This window comes from Melanotaenia boesemani, chromosome 5, assembly GCF_017639745.1.
Source record: "Melanotaenia boesemani isolate fMelBoe1 chromosome 5, fMelBoe1.pri, whole genome shotgun sequence".
Lineage (NCBI taxonomy): Eukaryota > Metazoa > Chordata > Actinopteri > Atheriniformes > Melanotaeniidae > Melanotaenia > Melanotaenia boesemani.
Genome location: NC_055686.1, coordinates 35,301,056 through 35,323,214, shown reverse-complemented (window position 1 = coordinate 35,323,214; position 22,159 = coordinate 35,301,056). Strand labels below are relative to the sequence as shown.

Genomic DNA, 22,159 nt, shown 5'->3' with positions numbered 1-22,159 from the left:
GAGTCTATCTATGGTGATCATGTACATATGTTGACAGTAGTAGTCAAACAAGGTGCATGAGTGAAAAAGTGCAGGATGTGCAAAAACTGCTGAAACAGTGTTTACAGAATGAGAAAAACAAATGTGCTTACAAATGAGAAAAAGGCACATGTCCATAAAAACTATTCAGACTATGGTTGTGGTTGTGACCCCTGGGCCCTCAGCGAGATGTTGTAGAGCCGGATGGCCCGGGGTACGAAAGAGTTTCTGAGTCTGTTGGTGGAGCAGGTCAGGGACAGTAGTCTGGGGCTGAACACACTCCTCCGCCTGCTCAGAGTTCTGTGCAGAGGGTGAGAGGAGGAGTCCAGGATGGTCAGGATCTTGTCCAAGGTCCTCTTTTCTGCCACTGAGACCAAAGAGTCCAGCTCTGTGCCCACCACAGATCCTGCCCTTCGGATCACTCTGTCCAGCCGTGCTGCGTCCCTTTTCTTTATGCTGCCCCCCCCAGCACACCACAGCATAGAAAAGGACACTGGCCACCACAGTCTGGTAGAACATCAGCAATTTCTTGCAGATGTTGAAGGACCTCAGCCTCCTTAGAAAGTACAGACGGCTCTGTCCTTTCTTGTGGATGGCGTTGATGGTCTCTGACCAGTCCAGTCTGTCATCCAGCTGCAGTCCCAGGTACTTATATGAGCTGATCGACTCCACCTCCACACCCTCTATGGAGACAGGCCTCAGGTCTGATCTGTTCCTCCTGAAGTCCACCACCATCTCCTTGGTTTTGGAAGTGTTCAGCTGCAGGTGGTTCGCCCTGCACCAGCCAACAAAGTCTTCCACCAAACTCCTGTACTCCTCCTTAAAAAATAAAGTCAGTATGAGAGAACTTTTTTAGAATGACTGGCTTTTCTTGAACAGCAAATAAATCAGTTAAAAAAAAGATGTTTGGTCAGTGTAAAATGTAAATAAAACCAGAAAATTAATGAACTAATATTTTATTCCCAGCAGGAGATAAACAACATATCAGATGTTGAAACATTTTCCATTTCATGGAAAATGTGAGCTCATTTTGATCTGATGGCAGCACCACGTCTGTAAAATGTTGCAACAGGAGCAACAAAAGGCTGGAAAAGTAATTTGTACAAATCAAAAACTTGACAACTAAGCAGGTTAATTGGCAACAGGTCAGTAACATGCTGGGTATAGGAGGAGTTTTTAAGAGAGTAGTCTAGATGGACAGAGGTTCACCAATCTGAGACAAACTGGGTCTAAAAAAATGTTCCTCAACGTGAAACTAAAGACACATCTGAGTTATGTAGAAAATAATTGTTTTATATGTTTTTTGTTTTAAATGTTTAATTAAGAACTCAAAAAAATCAAACTGGTATATAAATATCTTAGAAATGATTGTTATTTTTGAGTTGCTGTGAAGTGATTTATGGGAAAAAAAAGGATAAATTTATTGATTTATGATTATTTTATAGCAGTTTTGGTGTGTGTACATTTTTGTTCACAACGCTGCTAAATTTGTGGAGGGAAAGAAGGTTAAACCCAATAACACGTTCAAGTCTAACATAATCTTACAAATCCTATAAAACGCAGCACTGAGAGCAACTCTGACACTACTTTAAAAAAACAGACAAAAATGTATTTTAGTAAAAATGCTCTACTGGAGTAGAAGTAATTGCTTTTAAATATACTTTAAAGTATAAAAGTAAAAGTAATTGCTGAAGGAGTGGCTAATACAATGGTCTATAGTAAATGTAGGCTACTTACTGTATGTGGGCTGGGCCATTTTAATTATCAGCTATATAGTTAATGCTACTGGGAGCACTGGAAACACACATACATACATACATACATACATACATACATACATACATACATACAGACAGACAGACAGACAGACAGACAGACAGACAGACAGATAGATAGATAGATAGATAGATAGATAGATAGATAGATAGATAGATAGATAGATAGATAGAAAACCTAACCTAACCTAGCCTATGGGAGGAAGACGGGGATGTGAGAGGCGGACGTGAGCGTGTGATGATATCCGGACGTGGACGTGTCTCCGGTGTAACGTAACGAGTGGAGGCGATGACCGCCCTGCTGATGTTCTCCTCTTCCTCTCCTTTCCCTTCTTTCCCGGTTTTTATTCCTTCTCGACACATCCCGCCTTCCCTCCTCCGAATACAGACGGGATTCTGCTGATCCGGACCACCATCTGTGAACATCGGCGGGTAGGTTCTGTTAGTCTTCCTCTCATCCCTTCATCATCACCATCATCATCATCTCTTCCTCGTTGGTCTGTTGCTGCTGAAGTCAGCTGAGTCTGATCACAACATGGACATCACCTGTCTCTCAGCTACAATGGATGTTTTTGCGTAGGGAAAGTGTGCGCGCGCGAGCAGGTTTGTGCGGTGGACTCCCTACAACCCCCGAGCCTGTGCGCGCGCGCTGCATACAGCATTAAAGGCCGTAAAATTATCATAGTTAGCTGTGTTGTTATCGGTCACGAGGAGGCCGGAACCTGTTTGTAATCCCAGTCCTACCAAACTACCGTATCATCTTCATCATCATCATCATCATCATGTTTCCACGCAGACCGCAGAGATCTGCAGGTGACAGCAGGATCAGAGGAGGAGAGAGTCCCAGATCCAGAGAGATTCCCAGATCCAGCCTCTCTGGCGCATTAAGGGTTCAGTGTTTCTAGATGGTTCCAGGCTGTCTGGAGGAAGAGGATTTGGTAATGGGACCTAAAATGGCAGCAGAAGGTGGCAGCGCCTTTATGTTGAACAGTTTCCTCCATGAGTCTTTTTTTTTTTTTGTGGCTCTCTGGGAAATCAGTTTCCTCACGTGGGCCTGAATCCCTGTGTGTGTGTAGCTGCTGCGATCAACAGTCTGGGCTCCTTATTTTCCTCCATATAAGAAGACATGTCAATAAATTATGATGATAAACTGTTATAACGTTAAAGACCAAACAAACTTGATGAGTTCAGGGTCCTCCAGCACTGCAGCCATGATGCAGGTTTACAGAGGTACTAGAGGTGCCAAAATATGTACTCAAATAAAGCAGCATTACTTCAAAATAATATTACTTAAGTGGAAGTAAAAAAGTAGTCATCCAAGTAAATGTACAAAAGTATTTACACTGAAAAATGTAGTGTTGGTTTTAATAGATTATATTGAGGAGATATAACTTCAGTCTAGTTGTTATTGATATAAAACTTTTATTTTTCTTATTATTTAATGAAGACAGGGCAAAACAAAACAAGCTGGGAATTGTGATAACTAAAAATAAGTTTATTTAGAATAAAAAAGTCTTCATAAAAACAAACAAACAAACATCATCTCATGTCTCCTTGATGATCTCTAGCTTCAAATCTCCTGGTGGGAGGAAACCAGTTCTCAGCTAAGCAGACCTGACCTCAAATCAGCAATAAACCCCTTTTTACCAGAGTTTCAGTGTATAGACAACAATTTATGGACATTAAAATACCATTTACTTGTTAGAATGATGGTTGATGATGAAGGATTTATAATTATTGTTGGTGGTTTCATGTGACTGCTGTCCATTAACTGTGTTTAAAACCAGTTATCCAGGCAGCTTCTGCAGAGCAACAGAGAGGTCTGAGAGGTGGCATCATTTTAGCCAAATTTAAACCAGTCTTGTAGCCTGAGGGTTGCCGGTTCGATCCTCGGCCTGTCGAGCTCATGTCGAGGTGTCCCTGAGCAAGACACCAAACCCCAAATTGCTCCTGATGGGTTGTGGTTGAGCACCTTGCATGGCAGCTTCCGCCACCAGTGTGTGAATGTGTGTGTGAATGGGTGAATGTGATGTATGATGTAAAGCTCTTTGAGTATCATTCCAGGTACAGAAAAGCGCTATATAAATACAGACCATTTACTATTTTACCATTAATATGGCACAAAAAACACAAAGTGTGTGAGATTTATTCATGAAAAGTAACAATTTATAGTAAAATTTATTAATGTAAAATGCCCCTGTACAAATAAAACAATAATAAGCCATCTGTGGATGCAGGAGAAGAGAATACTGGGTCTGACTTGAACCAAAACCTGTCCAGCTAGTTGCCTCTGGACTGATAAAGCCTCGGATCGGTTTCTCCTTCTGCTTCAAATGGTCCTTCTCATCTACATATTCCTCACATTATTCTGCTGGAGATTGTCTTTCAGCTGTTTTCTCCTTGCTGTCTCATCTCTTTTTTCAAGCATTTGTGGACCATGTCAGCAGCGTTTTCAGGTCAGTGGGAATCCAGGACTTATTATTGGGGTAGCACCCCTCTGTCCTTGTGGAGGTGATAGTCTCCACACTGAAGTTGATGTAGCCAATAATGAACTCATGTCATCTCCATTTGGCTCACACATTACATTCAAACACCCTTTTGGCCTTTCTAGGGACTGGGATATACTAGCTGTTAGCGCTTTCCTTGCGTTTGTTTAGCACAAAGGCTGCTCGCTTGACGCGAGTTAACGTGTCGTGTGCACGAGTTGTAATAGTGACTTGAACTCTAGAGGCGCTCATGCGAACAAGAGCATAAACATGACAGGTCCAAGGTAAACACATGCCGATAGTTTTGAAGACCGTCTGTCAGACCTTGTCCACATACTGCCATCTGTATGATTTTGTCATACTTCTTGCACAGCAATAAACACTCCTGCCTTAACAGCTGGCAACAAATTGGAAGCGTTTTGGGGGCTGATGACCCAGAAATACAATGTGACCTGTAGCTTGAACTTTTGACTATTTCAAAGTCTAAGTGCTGTGTATCCCGCCTTGCGGTTACCTCCAGTATTGAGCTTTTTTGCTGCGCTGTGCTTCTGTCGTTTGCAGCAAATACACACACAAACGTAGCAGAACGCTGACGTGTATGCTAGCGTTCACAGCAAGTTCATCCCAGAAGCTTCTGAGACCACCTTCCTAAAGTCTATCTAGTAGTCACAGGTCACAAATGAACAATATATATATATATATATATATATATATATATATATATGTACACACACACACGCAAACCTTTATACACGTATATAAGTACTGGGACACACACCTGATCATGATCTCTTTCCACTCACATCACACTCACACCTACACAGCACACATTTACAACCCTCAGCTCTTTCTGCACATAAACTCTGACTTCTAGTTTCTGAGTTTCTGTGTCTTTAACTGAAACATCAATATAAAAAATATAACTGGAGGAAAACCATCTAGCTTGATGCTGAGGTGAGGGAAACGATATCTTGGGAATATGTAAACACCAGGAACTACCTCACCAATGCCCACAGAGGGCGTCACCATAGGAACTCTCCCACTCAGGGCAGGGCGTGGTAAATAAATAAATAGATAAAAATAGGCTAAATCAAACAAACAAAATGAATAAGTAAAAATAAAATTAGTTTAAAGCTAAGCTGAAAAGACACACCTTTTTAAAAGCATCCACAGTTTCGGCAGATCTGAAGCTCTCTGGCAGGCTGTTTCACACAAGAGGACCATAATAGTGGAATGAGTTCACACAACAACCAGAACAGCATCTCTGAACACACGACTCGTCCAGCCTTGAAGCAGATGGGCTACAGCAGCAAAAGACCACACCGGGTGCCTCCTGTCAGCTACGAACAGGAAACTGAGGCTACAATTCACACAGACTCACCAACACTGGACAATAGAAGATAGAAAAGCGTTGCCTCTGGTGGCTGGAGCTCAGGAGGAAGAGCAGTCATTTACCTACCAGAAAGCTGGTGCATCGATTCCTGACTTCCCCTGACTCCATGCCAAAGTTACCTTGGGCAAGACACATTGCCTCCTGATGTGCCCATCGGGGTATGAATGTGTGTTACTATAAAGCACTTAATGTATAACAATAGAAGTGTGTGTGTGTGTGTGTGAATGGGTGAATGTGAATTGCAGTGTAAAAGTGCTTTGAGTGGTCAACATGTGACTAGAAAAAAGTGCTATATAAGTACAGTCCATTTACTATGAGGTAATATCTGGATCGTAGTGTCAGAATTTGGTGGAAATAGCATGAAAGCATGAATTCATCCTGCCTTGGACCAGTAGTTCAGGCTGTTAATGGTGAGGGAGGTATTTTCTTGGCCAGTACCAACGCGGCATGGTTTAACTGCGACAGACTACCTGAGTATTGATGACCACAATATACCATCCACTGATGGCTACTTCCAGCAGGGTAATGCACCATGTTGCAAAGCTCAGATGACTATAACTGGTTTCCTGAACATGACAATGAGTTCACTGTTTTCGTATGGCCTCCACAGTCACCAGACTTACCAATCTGCAGCAGCTGTGTGATGCTATCATGTCAATATGGAGCAAAATCGCTGTGGAATGTTTCAACACCTGGTTTAATCTATGCCACCAAGAATTAAGGCAGTTCTGGAGTTCTGGAGGGTCCAAACCAGTACTAGCAAGGTGGACCTGAGAAAGTAGACGAGTAGTGTGGATAGTTAAATTCACTAGACTCTTCAACCTCTTAACAAGTCTTTATTCCCCCTATAATTCACATAAAAATGGTTAAATCAGGTCCAGACATCATCATATCTGCCACAGACCCTCCTGACCCTCCACTCATCTCTGATCAACTGCATTCCTTTCATCTATTTACTGTCACTCCCTCATTCTTTTGTCAGACATGTTTCCTTTGTTTCATCTCTCTCTCTCCTCCCCCACCATGTGGTTGTGGGCTGATCAGTGTATGTGTGGCCTAGAACAGGCAATCCATCATCCTGCCAGCTCTGGCCACTCCCACACTTTATTACACAGTCTCCTCCTTCCTCATCCTTTACCATCCACATCACCACGGTTACATTTAAGCTCTGCTGCAGCATCACGTGTCCTTCCTATCATCACTGCCACCCACTCCTCCTCCTTCTTCCTATTACCACTCTACACTCATCCACCACCACCATGTCTTTTCTTTCATACATCATCCTGCTTCTATTTTAAGTCACCTACCGTGTGGGAGCAGAAACATCTGAAATATTTATGGACCATGTTGTGAAAATGACCAACGGTCTGCTCTCTGGGATGTTTCTGTCATTTTGTTTGTTGTTTTCCTTTTTTTCTTATTCTATTTTTTAAAACAACCTTGTGAACACATGAAAGTCTCCACCTTGAATTTAGGAGGAAGTTTCACAGCTCTGATCAGTATTCATGTAAACTGGAAGACCTGGTTTAGGTTTACTTCTCCCATTTTCTGTCTCTCATGCTGTGGGAATGTGACAAAACTGAGAAAAATGACAAATCAATGATTTGTGAGCACCATGCACCACCATAACATTCGCTTTCAGTTTTTAAGTTTCAGTTCAGTTCATCTTCTATATATAGCAGCAATAAACAGGTTCAGTACAGTCACAGTCCAGTTCCACCACACATCTAATGGTGTCTGAGGAGCTAGATCATGCCAGTAGTTAGAGACTGAGTCTCATGTTGTTTCTGATGTCAAATATTTGATCAGGACATATTAAAGTCCACCATCACTGTTTTTTTTCACTCCTCCTTCAAACCATCTGTCTTCCTGTCTAACATATAACACAATGACAAAATCATAATATATCCTCAGATAAAGAGTACAACAAAGTTGAAAAACAATGGGAACCTTCCAACAAGTCATATTAGTTACATCATTACTTTGCATACATATAAATTTTCCCACAGCTCTATTTATTTAACATCAAAGAGACCAATACACTAATGGAGCTTCTGTCCCATCTAGGCTAAATTCCTTCATCAGTTACAGGGTTTTCTCATGTTTTCTGTTTTTTTTCTAACAGTAAACCCCAGCTGTGGCCAGTGGGCATGGTTTTGGAGGGTAGCTCAGAGGCGCTGTGTCCCACCCCATCTCTGGAGCTGCGCCCATCCTGCAACAAGAGCCAGCCCTCACCCCCCCTGGGCTCCAGCTCACAAACCAACGAAGGAGTCTTTCCTGAGGCCAAGGAGCCTGTCAAATACGGCGAGCTCATTGTCTTGGGGTGAGATTATGTCTCTAACATACTCTACATGGATGTTTCATAATGTTTATTCTAATCTTTAGATCGTACATTTTTTTAAAATGCTGCCATTTATTGAATTATTGATCCAAAGAAACAAAAAGAAACAGGGAGGCCTGTAATTACAGCAGAGGGGCTGCTTCACAGAGATGTCCAATGTTTTTTAGAATTGCACATTAAGCGGAAAGAAATGAATTGGAGGCTGAACGTGATCCCTATGAAATAAGGGTGTGAATATTAACCTCTTTTTCTGTCTCCTGTCTGATATGACATACCCAAAATAAATTAAGTATAGTTTCACAACTACAAGGGCTGTATGTAAAATCTTGGTCTTAGAAGAAAGCTGAAACATGTGAGATAAGTACAGGATTGTCAGAATCAACATGTATGTTACTGTGTCAAAGTAAACAGACCTGGAATACAGCAGAAAATGTAAATGGTTATCTCCTTATAAAATAAAAACATATTACTTTCAGTGAAAACCAGATGCTTTATCAGAACAGAGTAGTTTGTAGTGACCTAAAGGCTACCCAAATAACCACAAAGGAAAAAATAATATTTTGACAGCACATTGTGGTAGGCTTTGCCATATTTTATTTTAAATTTATAAAGGGACTTTTTTTTTTAATTAATTTTACTTATTTTTATTTGGCACAAATTTAAGTTCAATATAATGAGCAAATATTTCTGCAAATGCAGGGGTTCAGTTCTAGTTTGACAAAAAAGAGACCCTACTGCCGTGGTTATATAACCTGTGTTAAGCAAATTTACAGGAGAAACAACCATTTTTAGCCTGTTATACTGTTGGTCCACTGTTGTGGTAATTTTTCTCAAAATTATCAAAATGTTGCTCAAAATGGTCAGAATTATCCCTCCCTCTGGTTTTTCACAAATCGCACCCTGGTCATAGGAATGAATAAAGCAGCCCTAGGAATTAATAAAGTAGTCCGAGGAAAGAGTAAAGTAGCCCTACAAATCAATAAAGTAGTCATAAAGTAGTCCTAGGAATTAATAAAGTACTACTAGGAATAAGTAATGTATACCTGGGAAAAAAGTGTATATTTCTTCTCTTTTCTTCTCACTCCTTTTTTGATTTTCTTTACATTATGATTTGATTATGCAATATTATTATTATTCTTTTTTTCATCCATTCATCTATCCATCCACCCATCCATTTTCTACCGCTTATCCAGTGTCAGGTCGCGACAGGGAAGCCAGACTCCCCTCTCCCCAACCACATTTGCCAGTTTGTCTGGGGGGATCCCGAGGTGTTCCCAGGTCAGCTGAGAGATGTAGTCACTTCAGCATGTCCTGGGTCTTTCACAAGATCTCCTTCTGGTGGGACATGCTCAAAACACCTCACCAGGGAGGAATCCAGGGAGCATCCTAACAGATGCCCGAGCCACTTCATCTGTCTCTTCTCGATGCGGAGGAGCAGCAACTCTACTCTGAGCCCCTCACCGATGACCGAGCTTCTCAACCTGCCTCTAAGGGAGAGCCCGGCAGTCCTGCAGAGGAAACTCATTTCAGCCACTTGTATTCTTGATTTTGTTCTTTCAGTAACTACCCACAGCTCGTGACCATAGGTGAGGGTGGGAATGTAGATTGAGCGGTAGATTGTGAGCTTTGCCTTTTGGCTCAGCTGTTTCTTCATCAATGCAGAGTCTGCATCATTGCCACTCCCTCATGAGCCAGACTGTGAGATATTTGAACTCTCCCACTTAGGGCAAGACCTCTTTCCTGACCAGGAGAGAACACTCCACCATTTTCCAACTGAGGACTATGGTCTCAGATTTGGAGGTGCTGATTCTCATCCTGACTGCTTCACAGTTGGTTTCAGTGAGAGATGGAGATCACGTCCCGACAAAGCCAACAGAACCACATCAGCTTCAAAAAGCAGAGACCCAATCCTGAGGCCACTAAACCAGATTCCCTTAACACCTCGGCTGCACATAGAAAATTCTGTCCATAAAAGTTATAAACAGAATCTGTGACAAAGGGCAGCCTAGGAGGAGTCCGACCTTCACAGGAAATTAATCTCACTTACTGCTGGCAATGCAGACCAAGTTTTGGCACTGGTTATACAGAGACCAGACAGCTCATAAAAGGGGATCTGGCACTCCATACTCCCAGAGCACCCCCCACAGGAATCCCCGGAGGGACACGGTCGAAGGCGTTACAGCATCCAGAGCCTTAAGGAACTCTGGGCAGACCTGGTCCACCCCCAGGGCCCTGCCACTGAGTAGCTTTGTAGCCACCTCAGTGATCTCAGCCCCAGAGATAGGAGAGCCCATGCCAGGGTTGGCTCTGCTTCCTCATCAGAAGGCGTGTCAGTGGGACTGAGGAGGTCTTCAAAGTATTCCTTCCACTGTCCAAGATATGCTGCCGCAAGTCCAATGATAAGACTACAAAGTCGATCATCAACCTGCAACCTAGAGTGTCTTGGTGCCAAGTTCACATACAGACACTGTTATACCTGAACATGGTGTTCTTTATGGACAATCCATGATGAACACAGAAGTCCAATAACAAAACACCCCTTCGATTCAAATCAGAGGTCTATTCCTCCCAATCACGCCCCTCTAGATCTCACTGGCATTGCTTACATTAGCATTGAAGTCCCCCAGCAGAACAAGGGAGTCCCTGGAAGGAGTACTCTCCAACACCCGATCAAAGGACTCCAAAAAGGGTGGGTACTCACTACTGTTATTTGGTGCATAAGCACAAACAATAGTCAGAACCAATACCCCCACCTGAAGGTGGAGGGAGGTTTCCCTCTTCCGAGGTAAACCCCAGCGTACAGGCACCCAATACGGATCGCAATGCCCTTCTCAAGGACAGTGGTTCCAGGGCAGAGCCATGCATGGAGGTGAGTTCAGCTACAGTATATCTACCTGGAACTGCTCAACCTTGCGCAGCAGCTCAGGCTCCTTCCCCAACAGAGAGGTGACATTCCACATCCCTAGAGCTAGCTTCTGCAGACTAGGAGTGGACTACCAGGGTCCCTGCCTTTGGCTGCCATCCAACTCACAATACACCCAGCCCCTACAGCCCATTCCACAGGAGGTGAGTCCACAACAAGGGGGGCCCATGTTATACTTTCGGGCTGAGCCCGACTGAGCCACATGGGCAAAGGCCTGGAAACCAGGCACTTGCCTCTGTGCCTCCAGGTATGGATCAAGAGGGGGGGCCATATCTGGACAAGGGAAATGCTGAACCACTGTTTTACTGCATCATAGCGGTATTTGTGCCATGCTTAGTCTGGTTCCTCCCCTAGAGACCTGTTTGCCATGGATGACTCTACCAAGGGCAAAAAGCCCCTGACAACATACCTCCTAGGATCTTCAGCATGCTCAAACCTCTCACCACAGTAAGGTGGCAGCTCAGCTTTTTCTTTTTCATTATTTTCTTTTTGTATATAGTTTTCTCTTTCATTGATTTGAAATAAATAAATAAATTCATTCATTCAGTCTTTCATTCAGTCTTTCATTCATTCAGATATGTCACAGAGTACATATTGATTGGTAAGTCCATCTGTGTTGAGAAACTCTACACTTAAAAAAAAAGTTAAATGTCACAAATTGTAAAAGAAATATGCTGCTGTCTTTGATTATTCATTCTCTATACTGCTTATTCCATCATTGCAGGGAAGCTGGTGCCTATCCCAGCAATTAGCAGGTGAGGGGCAGGGTACACCCTGGACAGGTCGCTAGTCCATCACAGGGCCAACACTGAAAGACAAACCACCCCTCACACTAACTCCTAGGGAGAATTTAGAGTGACCAATTGACCTAACATAGGAGGAAGCCAGAATACCCGGAGAGAACCCACGCATAAATGGGGAGAACAGGTAAACTCCACGCAGAAAGGTTTGAACTCCCCAGCCGAGGCTCAAAACAGCAACATTCTTGCTGTAAGGCCGCAGTGCCAACCACTATACCACCGTGCAGCCCTGTTGTTGGTTATCGCTCATTTAAATATGATGTTGGACTCAAGGCAAAGGATGCTTAATGTTGTTTTTAGAAACTGTGTAAATGTTGAACATTTTTACTCTGCCATGCTTCAGTGTTATCAAAAATTTCTGTTACCATTCATACTAAAACATCTTTATTGGAACTTTTTGTTGTTGTTGTTGTTTCACAGACACAATGGGTCACTGGCCAGTGGGGACAAAGGTCGCAGAAGAAGTCGGCTGGCCCTTTACAAAAGACCTAAAGCCAACGGGGTCAAACCTGATGTCATCCACAACGTCTCAACTCCTCTGGTGTCGAAGGTAAAAACATTAGTTTCCTGCTTTTTCCTGCTTAGATTTTACTGAAACTGAAGTAAAGTTATAAATGAGACACATATTGTCAGAATGGTTTAAAAACAAATAAATAGAGTCCAACCTTTGAAGATATTATAATAATAAAACTTGCTTTAAACAATTTATAAACTTGTTTAAAAACAAAAACTGTAGTCCCAATATGAACACCAGGAATGAAAATGGTTTCAGAATGAATTAAATTATAAATATTATTCTGTATATCAGCGTATTAAAAACTAAAGCAAAACCAAGCATGGTCATATAGAGTAATACTGCTAAATGACACAACAAAATGACATATTCCAGTTTTCTGACATTGTTTTGAATCTTAGTAGAGTTCAGAAATGCAGAAGGAAAAAAAAAAATTTTGATGGCAAAGTATCAATCAATTTTTTTATTGCATGGCCCCAAAACTAGCAGTTTGTTGTAGATTAAAACATCTAAAAAAATACTTGGACTAGTTGTTAGAGCCTCATTTGCAGTCTTTTTTTGTCCCTAAAGAACTCCAGATAAACTTGAAACAGCTGGACATAGAGTGTAATTCTTGTTAGGAACAAAAAAATATATATATATATAATATAATATATATATATAAAGTATATATGTATATATATATATATATATATATACATACACACACCTGTTCTGTAGCCATTTAGATGAAAATGTGAAATTCTTTCTGGAAAGCATGGGCGGCGTGTCCTGCAGACTAAAGAGGATAGGGCGCATCCAGCTTGTCATCAGTGGACAGGTGAAAAGCTGCATCTCTGATGGGATGAGGCTGCATTAGTGCCTATGGCGTGGGCAGCTTCCACATCTGTGAAGCTCCATCAATGCTGAAAAGTACATGGAGGCTTTAGAGCAACATCTGCTCCCATCCAGGTGTCTCTTTCAAAGAGAGCCAACAGCATGGCTTGATGCCATCAAGTTCAAATTGAAAGTGTTAACTCAAGATAAACTTGAGATTTGACCTAATGCATGAATCATCTCCTTTTTTTTTAACGTTAAATTATCTCCTTCCACCACAATGCTAGATGACAGCCGTATGAATTACACTGTAATTCAAACCACAAAATGTCCTCTGGGTCCATTTTACTGGACGCCAGACTTTCAGCTCTTCATGTCCTAAATAATATCTTCGTTGGCAGGCACTCAGCAACAAAAGCCAGCACAGCATCTCCTACACACTGTCACGGAGCCACTCTGTTATTGTGGAGTACACCCATGACATCAACACAGACATGTTTCAGGTAAGTGTACACGTACACCATGAGGGTGAAGAAAATTCACAAAAATACACAAAACCTTGAAAAAAAATGTAATGAATAACAGATAAAGAATCGTACATTTGATGGACAATATAAGGAGTTCTGAAGATTTTCTATTTTCAAAGCACAAACACACAGTTAAAGATCCCTGATATGGACCTGTGGCCTGTCCAGGGTGTACCTTGTCTCTCACCTGATAGCAGCTGGGATGGGAGGCTCCAGCAGTGCTTCCTGGACTGATCTAGTTATTTTTATCGATTCAGATTGGACCGTTCAGATCGGACCGTTCTGATTGGGCAGTCTGAGCCAGACAACTCAGAATGGATTGTGGCCAAGCATTGAAATGATTTTTCCAGATTTTACAAAAACAAACATAGTTCAAATGTCATATCTATAAAGCAAATGTAAATGTTAACCATCTAAGCACCAAACTCTCCAGAGTTTAAACCTGTTACCACTTCCCACTGCTACATGTGAATTTTCAAGGTAAAGTAGTTAGCAGGCTACAGGAGTGAAAGGTGGAGTGTTTATTCAGAGTTTATAAGTAAATCGCATTTGCGAGACACCACATGGAGCTAATGCAGAAGCGCTCATAGTCGGTGATACAGAGTGGATTACAGAGAAATCAGCAACACATCGACACGCTTTATCACTGTTGATGAAGTATATTTCTCATCAGTTAGCCACCTCTGATTCTGGAGGGGAATATTTGCCTCCTGGACGATGACTGGTCACCTAGCAACAGTGAAAGTGATGCTTCTGTTCAGCAGCACATGTGGGAGATGACAACTCTGAGGTTTTACCTAACCTTGGTCGAGGAGGCAGAATCGCAATATTAAGGAGAGATTCTGGACATGATCAAGGCCGCAGGCTTTGAAAACGTAGCGATGAAAATCTGTAGGAGCAGCAGCAGGGTCTAAATAGCGCTATAAATATCGATGATGGTGGCTGGACGTATTTCAAAAAAGGGGAATTCAACAGTTTGATGACACAACTGAGTATTTTGGAAACTATGATTTGATAAATACTAAACCGACTGATGCCACAATACAAAATTAGAGTAAGTTTACTTCCATCATAAACTCTGGTATTTAACATATTTTCTCATTTACAGTATGCCTTTAAAACTCTGGTGCCTAAAGGGTTAATATGATAATCCACAAAGTTATAGTTGCTTTTTAGAGAAAATATAGTAACATTATTTTAAAAAGTGAATATTAAATTAAATGATTTAAAAAGCTCTTAAAAAGTTGTGGAATGAAAATAAAAATGTTTAATTAGACCCAACCAGTTTACTGATTAAACATGAAGTTGTTTCCTTCCTCTTTGTGGCTGTGATGGTTGGATGATGAACACAGACCATCTCTGATGTTCCCTCAGTAAGATTTTGGTTTATTTTGTTACTGCTGATGGTAGTGGCTTCTCTCTGTTCTCAGATTGGTAGGTCTACAGAAAGCATGATTGACTTTGTGGTCACCGATACAACGGGCAGTGGTGGTCAGGGTGGAGGTGCAGCAGGGGAGGGCGGAGGTGGAGGTCAGTCAGCCCAAAGCACAATCTCTCGCTACGCCTGCCGGATCATGTGTGAACGCAGCGCTCCCTATACGGCCCGCATCTACGCTGCTGGCTTCGATTCTTCCAAAAACATCTTCCTAGGGGTCAGTCTTGGTTTATAGTGTTAACACTGTAAATGAACTCATCTAGTGAAATGATTATTTTCTCCAGAGCAGGGTATGGCTTCCAGACATGTTTACAGAACTAAATCTCAAGGCTTTGATGCATGCTTTGGATCTTTGAAGGCTTTTTATGCTGGAAATGTTACTGTTTACGAATCAGGAGTGTGTTTATTACCAGCTGTTAGTGTGCTTCTGTATATTAGTCAGTATAATATTTATTCAGTACTAAATGCAGCAGAAGCAGAACTAAATGTTTTCTGTGCAGGAGTCTTCTGATATTTATATCAGATGATTTATTCAGATATTAATAAAAGATATTAAATGTATATCTTCTGACCCACTGTTATTTCCTTGCACCATCCCATCATCTTAATTTTTCCTGCTTTGTGTGTTTTTTTGTGTTTGTGGTGGTGGGGGGTCGTTCAGGAACGGGCTGCCAAGTGGAGAACTTCGGACGGCTTGATGGATGGTCTTACCACCAATGGAGTCCTGGTCATGCACCCGACAGGGGAGTTTGTGTCTGAGCCGGCTCCCGGAGTCTGGAGGGAAATCTCAGTCTGTGGAAACGTCTTCGCTCTGAGGGAAACCCGCTCTGCTCAGCAGAGGGGGAAACTGGTAAGATGGCAGGAAAATCTTTGGTTGGTGGACCACTTTGTCTTTGTAGTTATCAGGTCCACATGACCCCCTTTTTATTCAGTACTGCTTCAGGGTGCATTCTCGCCTAATAGTCTGCTAGACTTTGTACGACTGGGGACTCAGTTGAGTGGGGGTAGCAACATTCTTCTGACAAAGAAGACAAGACAGTTAAGAAGAAAACTGGCTCATTGGTGCAGGGCAACATTTTTTTCCACTCACAGTAAAACATGGAGCTGCATCAGATTCTAGCTGTCTGCTTTGATCAGATTTCTGTCATAGCTTTTACTGAGTTCTTCCATGTCTGAGCGAGAGACATTACTCCTGGTATTGTCCTATATACACATATTGTTACGGCGGGTCAGACAGGTGTTGGTTTCTGAACCCCACGGTGCAAACACTGAGAATCCAGGAGACTGAGGCAGATGAGTTAAAGAAAGGGTTTTAATGAAGACTGGAAATGTGCAAGATGTTCTGCGTTCTGGATCTGAGGACCACAGTGGAGTGCTGTTGACTGGACAGGCGGGCAAGCAGGCAGGACCAGACGTGAGCTTGGTTGGAGCCAGCGACAAGGGAGTGGACCGGGATGAGTGGAACAATCCAGAAGATCGGCAGGCAGACAGGACGGGCAGAATCCAGACACCAGGAGTCTAGAAACAAGACTAACATTAAGAAACATGAACTGTGTTTGAATAGAGAAACTAGAGAGGCCACGATATACCAGATGGGTAACTGGAGGATCCGGCGAGGAGTGAAGAAAGGTCTGTTGGTTAAATACTGTGGTGGTGATGAGAAGATGAGGTTCAGGTGTGATGATCTGCCCAGGTGAGATGATTGCTGCTGCAACACTCCAGGTCGGAAACAGACATGACGCACAAGACAGACAGAGGGAGCCAGACGCACACACACACACACTAGGGTAATCAGGAGACACATATACACAGGGGAGACAGATAGGAACCATAACACATATGTTTTAGTTGTGTTTACCCACAATGCCCTGTATTAAACCCACAATACCCTTTGTGTTGTAGTCTGTTTCCTGCATTTGGTTCCCTTGAAGCAGACTGAGACCTAAATATGTAGAAAGTCTAGGAGTCCAGTTGCACATTTACACCTGCCAAAACAAACATAACTTTTTTAGCAAGTGACTTAGGATTTGAATCAGAAGGGCTGGTGTGAATGCAGCCTTAGTTTCAACAAGATGTTGGAAACATTTCTCAGAGATTCTTCTCCATATTGACATGATAGCATCACACATTTGCTGCAGATTTGTTGGCTGCACATCCATGATAAGAATCTCCCTGACACGATAAAGGCTGTTTGTAAGGTTGTTTTTAACTTATTGGCAGTTTGTCTTAATGGTTAATTTTGACTGGGAGTGGTAACTAAAATTATCTTTAAAAAAGTTCAAACTGGATTTATCAGCATCGACCAAATGGTTCTAATTCCTTGAGTCACATTTATTCATCTTCCGGTCTCTTGTTCTCACAGGACATTCACACCAGGATGTTCTGGGGGACTTGGTTTGATTGGGAGGGCATTTCTGAAAACTTTCACATCTTCCTAGGATGAAACTCCCCAAGACAACCACTGATCAATAAAGAAAAAGCAGAAAGAAAGAAGAAAAAAAAAACTGATTAGTTGATTAGTTCCTTTACTGGACGTAAACAGTAAAAAATGGAGCCAGAGAATTCTGTCTTGAGCAGAGTCCTGCAAAAGTACCTGCAAAAATACTGTAAAAAGTATACAGATTAAATTTCAAGGGGTATCGATGGATATTTATTAAGTCCAGGCAGGTCATTGGTGACACTGACTTTTTTTTCTTCTTTTCTCTTATTTTTATGGACATGACAAGTGTTTTACTTGTCAGGTGCTGGGGTCACCTACACTGTGAAGCCTTGCAAGAGTATTTCTTACCATTGTGCTTATTGTGATGAATGTTCTCGCCATCCTGGCGTCCAGTGCAACCAGTTAGATACAGGAACGGAGAACACAGCTGAAACCAGGGATGGTTGATGATATTGTGTTTAATCTGTTTAATCTCCCAATCAAATGAATAAAGCTTACAAGTGGCAAAATAACAGTAACTTTAGGGAGGGAGCCTAGTGGTCCAGTGCAATATGCAAGTTAAAAAAAAAAACAATGTTAATAGCAAGTTCTGCTTAAAATAAACCTTCAAATAGATTTACTTATTTATTGTAAATTAAAACAATGACAAAACAGCATTATCACATTTAATATAAGAGTGAATAGGGAGAATTAATGTAATCGGGGGGAGGGGTTAACTAGAATTAATGTGTGGATTGAATTGCGGGTTATACATCAACAGGTTGTTGTGTTGTGGTGTGCAGATATACAGTTTTCTGAACACATCCTGTGGGCTTGGTTTAACCCTACTGCCTAAACAATACTCTGCATCACTTCCTTCTTCTTCTTGATGCTTCATCACTTTTAGCATACGTCACTTTCTTTTTGGTCCACTGGATAGTTCGTTTGCAGGTGAACTGAGAGCCCTGGCTATAAAAAGAACAAAGTCCGCTTGTTTGGTCTGCATCAGAGTGCGGTTGGTGTTCACACTGGTCCAAACAAATAATGCTATCAATGGAAGCAGACCATGGAAGAAAGCGGAATAAACAGTGTGAACACACCCTCAGTCTTGTTTCAGGGAGCATTCACACCAGGGTAGCCCAGGGAACTCAGTTCGATAGGCGTGAATTCAGAAATATGTGTCACCTATCTTTGGTTTGCTTTCACACTGTACTTCACTGAAGCAGACCAAACCACCTAGACAACATCATGCAGTTACAACAGCTGCTTGCTAGGGGACAATATTCCACAAAACAACTACTGACCAAAAAGAAAGAAGAAGAAAATTAGGCTCACTGACTGGCTAGGACTGAAAACGGCTCATTCACTGCAAGTAAACAATGTAAACAATAAATTTCTGCAGTCTGGTTTCTGGTTTTACTAGTGATGGGTGGATGATGCCTTGTGAAACTTTCGAGGCTTCTTTCTGACAGCATCAAAAGAAGATATAAACCTTCATAACATCAAAGACACACCCTACCAGGGTCAGATTTACTGTCCAGGTGACCAAGTGGCGAGCAAGGTGGGCAGAGTTTTCAATTAATTTTAAACAGGCGGTCAACAGCAGAGTGAGTGAAACAAGCTTCAGAAACTCAGAGTCAAATGTTTTTTACTGTGACAGTTACACCTGATCTGGTTTTCACCAGAATTTGTCCAATATGAGCAGCAGATTCACCATGTTGAGCTACGCCACTTCCACTCTTTACTTCCCTGGATGCTCTGTTTGCTAAAACAATGGAGGAGAACTGAACCAGGAGACCCCTGGTTTGCAATCAGACCAGAGTTTGCTGCTTTGGTCCGACAAAGAGCACGAATGAGCGTTCACACGGCTCCAAACGAACAAGACTATTCGTGGAAGCGGATCAGGGTTCATTAAAGCGGCCAAAAAGTGCCAGTGTGACTGCATCCTTACTCTAGTTTCCAGTCATACTTTAACAAGGTGATGCTGACGTAGAAACTGGCTGGATGGTTGTTTGAAAGGAAAAGCATCAGTTTGTTTCCACTGATGATGATCTTTCTCTCCCTTCTTGTCTTCCCCACTGTTTTTACTTATTCTCTCACTTCTAGATTGAAAATGAGTCCAATACCCTCCAGGACGGTTCACTTATTGATCTTTGTGGGGCTACCCTTCTCTGGAGGACCCCGGCTGGACTGCGCCACATCCCCACCCTTAAACAGCTGGAGTCTCTCCGGCAGGAACTGAACGCTGCCCGGCCTCAGTGCCCTGTGGGCTTCAACACTCTGGCCTTCCCCAGCTTGGCCCAACGCGAGATTGTTGACAAGAAGCAGCCTTGGGTCTACGTCAACTGTGGTCACGTACATGGTTACCACAACTGGGGCTACCGCAAGGAAAAAGGGCCCACAAGCCCAGGGGGCACAGCACCAGCCAGTACTGGTGAGAGAGAGTGTCCCATGTGCAGGAGGGTGGGTCCCTATGTGCCGTTGTGGTTAGGCTGTGAGGGGGGATTGTACTTGGATGCTGGACCACCAACTCATGCTTTCTGCCCCTGCGGCCACGTATGCTCAGAAAAGACAGTGGTGGGGTGGAGCCAGATCCCGTTACCCCACGGTACCCATGCTTTTCATGCTGCCTGCCCCTTCTGTGGTACCTGGCTGACAGGGGAGCAGGGCCACATCAAACTCATCTTCCAGGGCCCTGTCGACTAAAACAACACAAACATGGGTTGTAGAAGTTCAGTCCACCATCCTGTAAGCTGCTGGACTAAACCAAGGAGGACCTAGAAGAGTCAAGACTGTGATCTGGTACAGAAATATGAATGTGTTGATGACAAGTACAGGAAAATGACTGTTAAGGTGATCAAATAACAGCAATAGTAGATGCCAAGGTTTCAGTGGAAGAGGTGTCTGGAGAATCTGTAAATAAATAGCGTTGAAATGAAAGATGTCTTTGGTTATCTTTTGTTCTCCTGTAACTGATGTAATGGGCTGCTTCAGCAATAACATCCTTGATGTCTTACTGATGACTGGAGGTCAGAGGTCGGAGAAGGGTCAAGAAAGTGGGAGGAGATGTCAGGGGTGGGTGTGTTTCTGGTCAGGATTAATCCAGAGAATAAAGCTTATTTTACATTACAGAATTTTATCTAACACAAAGCCGTGTTTCTCTCAGTGGTCATTGCTTGAAGAACATACTGATATCTGAGACATCACTATACACCTGACAAAGTGTACGACTATGGTAGTACTCCATGAGTTTTGCATCTGTTGATGCTGAATAAATCTGTTGTGTGTTTGCTGCCTAAAATGATGCAGCCACACTAACTAACTTGGATATTATTGGTATTTATGTGAAGACAATGACTACAGTTGATAACTGGGGATGGGTCAGCTGAAAATAATCAAACTTAACTATTTGTGGATAGTTCACACTCAACAGGTGTGTAATGATTCTGGCAAAATATTCAGCATTAAAAGATGGGCTGCAGTTTTAAAACAGTTTTTTAAACAGGAATGTGAAGGCTGGATGGTGGAAAGGATGAGGAGGTAGAGGAGGACGTCCACAACCAAAGAGGAGGGAGACAAAGACGGAGTTTGTAGCAAACAATAATGTAATAAGTTATTGTGTTTAAAAAAATACCCTGAAAATGTAATAACAGCAGCTGATATGGAATAAAACATAAATATGACTGCTTTTTTTCAGATATACAGACTTTTGTAGCAGTTTTGTTAAATTTGTTAATCAAAAATAAGAATTATTACATTATTGGCAAGTTATTTTGTTATTAGCATCATTTCATAAAAAAACTGATGAACATGTTACGTCATTGGTTGCTACAAACATTTAAGCGATTTGCTGATGTTCAACAGAGAAAAAAACCATGATGTCCTGCAACAACTGCTGCATGAAGAAATAAATAAACATTTTATTCTTCGAAGAAATAAAACTGTCACCTGAATGGAATGAAGACAAAGACCACAGAGAAAGGTAGAAAAGAGAACGGTGTTGTTTGGGATTTTAATAAAAAAAAGACAATAAAAGGATCTAAAGAAACATATTTGATTAAATCCATTGCAATTCATAGATAATCTGGACTATTTCACCCCCAAATAACAATCTGTCTAGTTGGCTGGTCACTTCGGGAATCAAGTAGAAACATTGGCTGCTCAGGAAAGTTAATTAACCCCTTTCCACCAACAGGTCAAAGGGTGGTTTGGTTTGGTAAACCCTGGTCTCTGTTGCATTAATAGAAATATAACCGATGCCATAGTGGTGCAATGCTTTCTGTAAATTCTGATGATGAAGAACACACCACTGAAACAAAGGAGGAGAATGGTGAGCATCCAGCAGTTTGTGCTCTAATTTCCACCTCACATTTAAACATGGAGCTGTTCTTGTTTTGTTCTTATTGCTGAGTCACACAGAAAGTGATGATTCTTTCCACCAATCAGTGGATTGCAGTGTGTTAAGCTCCACCCTTTGGGGTGGGAATATTGGGACCCCAATGGATGGGTCCCAAAATAGCAGGACGGGTCAGATATTCTGGTCCCATTTCCAGTTTTTGTCTGTGGAAAAGCAAAAAAAAGAAAAAAAAAAAGAAGTGAACCGACTTGCCCCCATGGTGGAATCAGGGTTATAGTCCTGGAGTTTGTTAATAATGCTTGATTTTGGTCCTTTTAAGTACTACACCTGCTTCACTAATCCAGCTTTGATTGTG

General features: G+C 42.1%; 1 protein-coding gene across 1 annotated transcript; it reads left to right on the top strand.

Moving 5' to 3' along the window:
- Positions 1-1,943: 1,943 nt before the first annotated feature.
- Positions 1,944-20,387, top strand: peli3 (pellino E3 ubiquitin protein ligase family member 3). The gene is made up of 7 exons (XM_041984854.1): positions 1,944-2,225; positions 7,798-7,995; positions 12,157-12,286; positions 13,468-13,569; positions 15,024-15,245; positions 15,690-15,878; positions 19,554-20,387. The coding sequence occupies exons 2-7, from the start codon at positions 7,823-7,825 to the stop codon at positions 20,151-20,153; spliced, it is 1,416 nt and encodes a 471-aa protein (XP_041840788.1). The 5' UTR covers positions 1,944-2,225; positions 7,798-7,822; the 3' UTR covers positions 20,154-20,387.
- Positions 20,388-22,159: the final 1,772 nt, after the last annotated feature.